The sequence below is a fragment of the Anolis carolinensis genome, unplaced genomic scaffold (genome assembly GCF_035594765.1).
Source record: "Anolis carolinensis isolate JA03-04 unplaced genomic scaffold, rAnoCar3.1.pri scaffold_9, whole genome shotgun sequence".
NCBI lineage: Eukaryota > Metazoa > Chordata > Lepidosauria > Squamata > Dactyloidae > Anolis > Anolis carolinensis.
This window is the reverse complement of record NW_026943820.1, coordinates 27113131-27119420: the sequence shown is the minus strand read 5'-3', so window position 1 is coordinate 27119420 and position 6290 is coordinate 27113131. Positions and strand designations below refer to the sequence as shown.

The 6290-nt window shown below is 38.2% G+C and overlaps 1 protein-coding gene across 1 annotated transcript; it reads right to left on the bottom strand.

Moving 5' to 3' along the window:
- Window positions 1-1235: 1235 nt before the first annotated feature.
- On the bottom strand, window positions 1236-5013 carry LOC103282201 (gastrula zinc finger protein XlCGF57.1-like). Its single transcript, XM_062961756.1, has 2 exons — window positions 4868-5013; window positions 1236-3338 (listed from the first exon to the last, which is right to left on the bottom strand). Exon 2 carries the CDS (start codon window positions 3321-3323, stop codon window positions 1689-1691), a length of 1635 nt encoding a protein of 544 aa, XP_062817826.1. The 5' UTR covers window positions 3324-3338; window positions 4868-5013; the 3' UTR covers window positions 1236-1688.
- Window positions 5014-6290: the final 1277 nt, after the last annotated feature.

The window sequence follows — 6290 nt, the reverse complement described above, 5'->3', positions numbered from 1 at the left end:
TATTAATAAGAATATTATTATGTAATACAATGTAGTAATTATTATAATTCACTATTATAATTGTATAATTATATTACATGCAATATTACTAATAATATTGCAATATAGTCGTGTAATACATGTAATATTAATAAGAATATTATTATGTAATACAATGTAGTAATTATTATAATTCACTATTATAATTGTATATTTATATTACATGCAATATTACTAATAATACTGCAATATAGTCATATAATATATTGTATGTATATATACTTGTAACCCGCCATTCGGGGTGAGAAGGGTGGGATATAAATGTCGCAAATAAATAAATAAATAAACAAACCGAAGAGCCGGTATTGTCCACAGACTCCTCCAAGGTCATGTAGCCAGCATGACAGCATGGAGCGCTGTTACCTCCCTGTCGGAGCAGTACCTATTGATCTACTCATATTTGCATGTTTTCGAACTGCTAGTTTGGCAGAACCCAGAGAACACTGTGAACCCAATTGATGATGGATTGGGACCACACTTGGCATACACCTCCAACATGGCCAACTTTGAATACTGGTGGAAGGCTATCCAGCCTCTGTTTATTCACTACAGAACGGGAGTGCTGGCATGTTCAAAAGTAGGTTCTGTTATAGCTTTTGTTATTTGCTCAATTTGTTAATTGAGTTGCAGTCAATTACCACACAAATTGATAAGTTTCTAATCAAGAAAATAAAATCTGTTGATAACCATGTTTGTGATGAACCACATGGAGCAGCTACAGAGGAAACCACAAGAATTGTTTATACAGTAAATCTATATATTTAAAAATGTAATGTGTGTTTTTCCCATGGAGTAAACAACAAAACCACTAAACCAAATCAAACCAAATTTGGCCACAAAAGGAATAGTCATCCAATCTATGACTTTCAGCAAAAAAAAAAAAAAACCCTAGAAAAATAAGAGTCCAAATTACAGAGGATGAGGAAGAGTCATTCTCCCCCTGGCTGCCAGTCAGAAAGGTAGCCCCCCCTTTAGACCCCGCTCCCTTCAGGTCATAGCAACCTCCTCAACAACAATGGCACCAGGAGGCAGGCAGGGTTCAATTAGGCCTCTTCTACACTGCTTATAACATACAGATTATCTGATTTGAATTGGATTATATGGCAGTGTAGACTCAAGGCCCTTCCACACAGCTATATAACCCAAAATGCCAATGTATATTCACAAGATTTAGGAAATAACATATACTAACTACCACAAGTTCCTTAATACTTTATTTCCCATACCAGCACACTTTGCCACAGTACCACATGGCCAAGCACAGCTAGTACTATATAGAATGATTGAATAGCATTATTGTCATTGTACATCAAAATTAAATGCTTTTCCCAGCACACACCACAAAAACAACACACCCATCCCTCCACACCCCAACCACTACCCCACAGCCCCCAATGCCACATCAATGCAAGACTGTGGAGTTCAGTATAGTTACAGCTCTGTGATAAAAACTATTTCTTAGTCTCATCTCTCGTATGAAACTTATCTCTATATAGTATTATTATATTATATAGATATTGAAAATCTTATATGGGGTTGGTTTAACCTCCAGCTTGCTAGTTGAACTGAATTACCATGTCACAAAAGGATGCATGGCTAAAAAGTGTGTCACCAACATGAAAAATCTGGAAAGCTCTATCTCTTGGGGGTCAAATACCAATGTTCTCTTCAACATGAATTCTATGTCTATGTAGATTTGAAATCTCAGAAAAGCTCTTTCCAAACATCATACATTCATAGAGTTTCTCCCCAGTGTGAATCCTTTGATGTGACTGTAAATTTGAACGGTGAGTGAAGCTTTTTCCACACTCCAGGCATGTATAGGGTTTCTCCCCAGTGTGAATTCTGTGATGTCTATGTAGATCTCCGCTCTGAGCGAAGCCCTGTCCACACTCCAGGCATTTATAGGGTTTCTCCCCAGTGTGAGTCCTTTGATGTGAACGTAAACTTGAACTGTGAGTGAAGCTTTGTCCACACTCCAGGCATGTATAGGATTTCTCGCCAGCGTGAGTCCTTTGATGTGAATGTAAACTTGACCAATGAGTGAAGCTCTGTCCACATTCCAGGCAAGTATAGGGTTTCTCCCCAGTGTGGATCCTTTGATGTGAACGTAGACCTGAACTTAGAGTGAAGCTCTTTCCACACTCCAGGCATTTATATGGTTTCTCTCCAGTGTGGATCCTTTGATGTGAGCGTAGACTTCCACTCTCAGTGAAGCTCTTTCCACACTCCAGACATTTATAAGGTTTCTCCCCAGTGTGAATCCTTAGATGTGAACGTAGACTTCCACTCTCAGTGAAGTTTTTTCCACACTCCAGGCATGTATAGGGCTTCTCCCCAGTGTGAGTCCTTTGATGTGAACGTAGACCTGAACTATGAGTGAAGCTGTTTCCACATTCCAGACATACATAAGGTTTCTCCCCAGTGTGAGTCCTGAGATGTCTAAGTAGGTTTCCATTCTCAGTGAAGCTCTTTCCACACTCCAGGCATGTATAGGGTCTCTCCCCAGTGTGAGTCCTTTGATGTTTATGTAGATCTGCAGTCTGAGTGAAATTCTTTCCACACTCCAGGCATGTATAAGGTTTCTCCCCAGTGTGAACCCTTTGATGTGAACGTAGACTTCTACTCTCAGTGAAGCGCTGTCCACACATCAGGCATGGATAGGGTTTCTCCCCAGTGTGAGTCCTCTGATGTGAAAGTAGATGTGCACTCTGAGCGAAGCTCTTTCCACACTCCAGGCATGTATAAGGTTTCTCCCCAGTGTGAGTCCTCTGATGTGAACGTAGACTTGCACTATGAATGAAGCTCTTTCCACACTCTAGGCATGTATAACGCTTCTCCCCAGTGTGAGTCCTTTGATGTGAACGTAGGCTTGTACTCTGAGTGAAGCTCTTTCCACACTCGAGGCATGTATAAGGTTTCTCCCCAGTGTGAGTCCTTTGATGTGAACGTAGGGTTCCACTCTGAGAGAAGCTCTGTCCACACTCCAGGCATGTATAGGGTCTCTCCCCAGTGTGAGTCCTATGATGTTTATGTAGATCTGCACTCTGAGTGAAGTTCTTTCCACACTCCAGGCATGTATAAGCTTTCTCCCCAGTGTGAGTTCTTAGATGTTGCTGCAGATGATCCCTTTGAGTAAAACTCTTTCCACATTCCAGGCATTTATATAGGCATTTCTCCTCCATGTCAACAGTGATATGGGTGTTTAATTGTAATACAGATACTTGGATCATCTTTTTTCCTTTGTTATCTGTATCCTTACTGCATTCAAGAGGTGGCTCCATAGAATCCTCATTTCCCTAGTCAAGAAAGAAGCAAAAGATGAAAGTATGAAAGCAAGAAACTTTCCTTACCGCCACAATTTCCCCCCTTTCCCTTCCTAGCTCATGTTGAAAATGGAAATAGAGTCTCACTTATCCAAGACTCCCTTATCCAAGGTTCTGAACTATCCAAGGCATTTTTGTAGTCAATGTTTTCAATATATCGTGACATTTTGGTGCTAAATTCGTAAATACAGTAATTACAGAAAAGCCTATTAAACATCAAATTAGGTTATGAATTTACAAATTAAGCACCAAAACATCATGTTTTAGAACAAATTTGACAGAAAAAGCAGTTCAATATGCAGTAATGGTATGTTGTAATTACTGTATTTACGAATTTAGCACCAAAATATCACTATATATTGAAAACATTGACTACAGAAATGGCTTGGATAATCCAGAGGCTTGGATAAGTGAGACTCTACTGTAATATATAATTAATATTATTATATTGTATTTTAGTATTATATTGTATTACAAAATAATATTAATATCATATGCATATACAATATACAGTAGAGTCTTGCTTATCCAATGTAAACAGGCCAGCAGAACGTTGGATAAGCGAATATGTTGGATAATAAGGCGAGATTAAGCCTATTAAACATCAAATTAGGTTGTGATTTTACAAATTAAGCACCAAAACATCATGTTTTACAACAAATTTGACAGAAAAAGTAGTTCAATACGCAGTAATGCTATATAGTAATGACTGTATTTACGAATTTAGCACCAAAATATCACGATGTATTGAAAACATTGACTCAAAAATGCGTTGGATAATCCAGAACGTTGGATAAGCCTTCGGAGATACAGTCATGAGGCCTTCGGAGATACAGTCATTAATTAATCAGCCCTAGAGAGTTTTTAATAATCTATACTGTATTTATTACGGTCTTACCTTTTATGTGTTTTTAATGTAATTTTTTATCTTGTATTGTTGTTTTAATTGATATATTGCATTACTGTTTTATCTGTTTTATATTGTGATTGTATTATGTTGCTTATATTTTGTCCTTGTGTTGTTTGGGCCTCTGCCCCATGTAAGCCGCCCCGAGTCCCCACGGGGAAATGGTGGCGGGGTATAAATAAAGTTTTATTATTATTATTATTATTATAAGCGAGTGTTGGATAAGTGAGACTCTACTGTATTATATTTTTCTGTCGATTTGTTGTAAAACATGATGTTTTGGCGCTTAATTTGTAAAATCATAACGTAACTTGACACTTAACGGGCTTTGCCTGAATCCCTCCTTATTATCCAACATTTTCGCTTATCCAACATTCTGCTGGATGTTGGATAAGCGAGACTCTACTATATATTTTATTATTAAAGAAGAAAGAAGACATAAAAAGAAGAGAGCGAAGGAAGGAAGGGAGGAAAAGAAGAGGTTCAAAGAGAGGAAGATTAAAAGAAGAAATAGAGCAAATTGAAGGGAAGAAGGAGGAGAAGATGAGGAAACAAGAAGGAAATAAGGAAGGAAGCGCTGAACAACCAAACCTACCTTCCTTCCTTCTTCCGCTCCAAAGAAGACGTCACTTCATCCTCTCTCTTCCTTCCGGAGGGGGCGGGGCCTGAAGTGACGCCATCATCTCGCTCCTGATTGGCCGCCCGGAAGGCAGGTAGAGTCTGGCTGGCTCTCTCAGCCCCGCTCTGCCCGCCTCCTTAGGAGTCATTTGCATATTTAAAGGAAAAGCAGCCCCTTCCCTGTCTCCCATTGACACACGTTTCCGCGCAGGCGCACACAGGCCTTCCTAGACGAAGTCCCTGTTTGTTTTTATTGCAGCATCAAGAGAAAGCCTTGAAGGCATCCTTGTTTATCAATGAATGCACATTGGATTTATAAATTTAAAAAAATAACAAAATATAAAACAAGAAAATTATCAAAAGTATTTTGAAAATAGGATAAAATATAAAACAAGAAAATCCAACGTGTGAAAGAACCATACACAGGATTGAATGTATAGGATAAAGGTAAAGGTATGTATGTATAGGGTAAAGGTTTTCCCCTGACCTTAAGTCAATTCGTGTCCAACTCTGTTGGTTGGTGCTCATCTCCATTTCTAAGCCAAAGAGCCGGCGTTGTCCATAGACTCCTCCAAGGTCATGTAGCCGGTATGACTGCATGGAGTGCCCTTACCTTCCCGCCAGAGCAGTACCTATTGATCTACTCTTGATAGCTTGCCATACTTTATTATTATTATTATTATTGTTATTATTTATTATTTATTATTATTATTATTATTATTATTATTATTATTATTATTATTATATACACAACAAGATTAGTACACAACAAACAAGATGACTATGCTGGCTGTTGTATTGTGATCCCACCAGTTCTTGGTCGCAGGCAGATGGTATTTGTGGCACAAGTTCCAATGAATCATCTGAGCAAGGTGTTATGCCTCTGCTTGTAGTCTGTCTGTGCAATCTTCTTGCAGCAGCTGAGGACGGGATCTATTGTTTTATCTGCTTCCTTGCAGAATCTACATTTGGGATCTGTTGTCGACTTTTCAATTTTGGCTTTGATGGCATTGGTTCTAATGGCTTGTTCTTGGGCTGCAAAAATCAGGCCCTCTGCCTCCTTCTTCAATTTATTATTATTATTATTATTATTATTAAACACTAATAATGAAATTTGAAAAATGTTCTGTTACTGGTTTGAAAGTGTTACGTCCTGTTTAATTGTGCTGTCCTTACTTTGAAAATAATTTTTCTACTCCGGAAATTTTGTTTTTGTGGCTGCCACAAATTATATTGAGTTAGTTGAGATTCAATGAGATATTCATTGATAAAGTAGAGCAAAATGTGCTGCAGGATGTCCTGTGAAAACAAAGTTTTTGCATTTTAACCAATTTCCCCTATGTTTTCATGATAGAACTAATTAGCAAATGACATGTATAACCCAGGAATAAAATATAGTG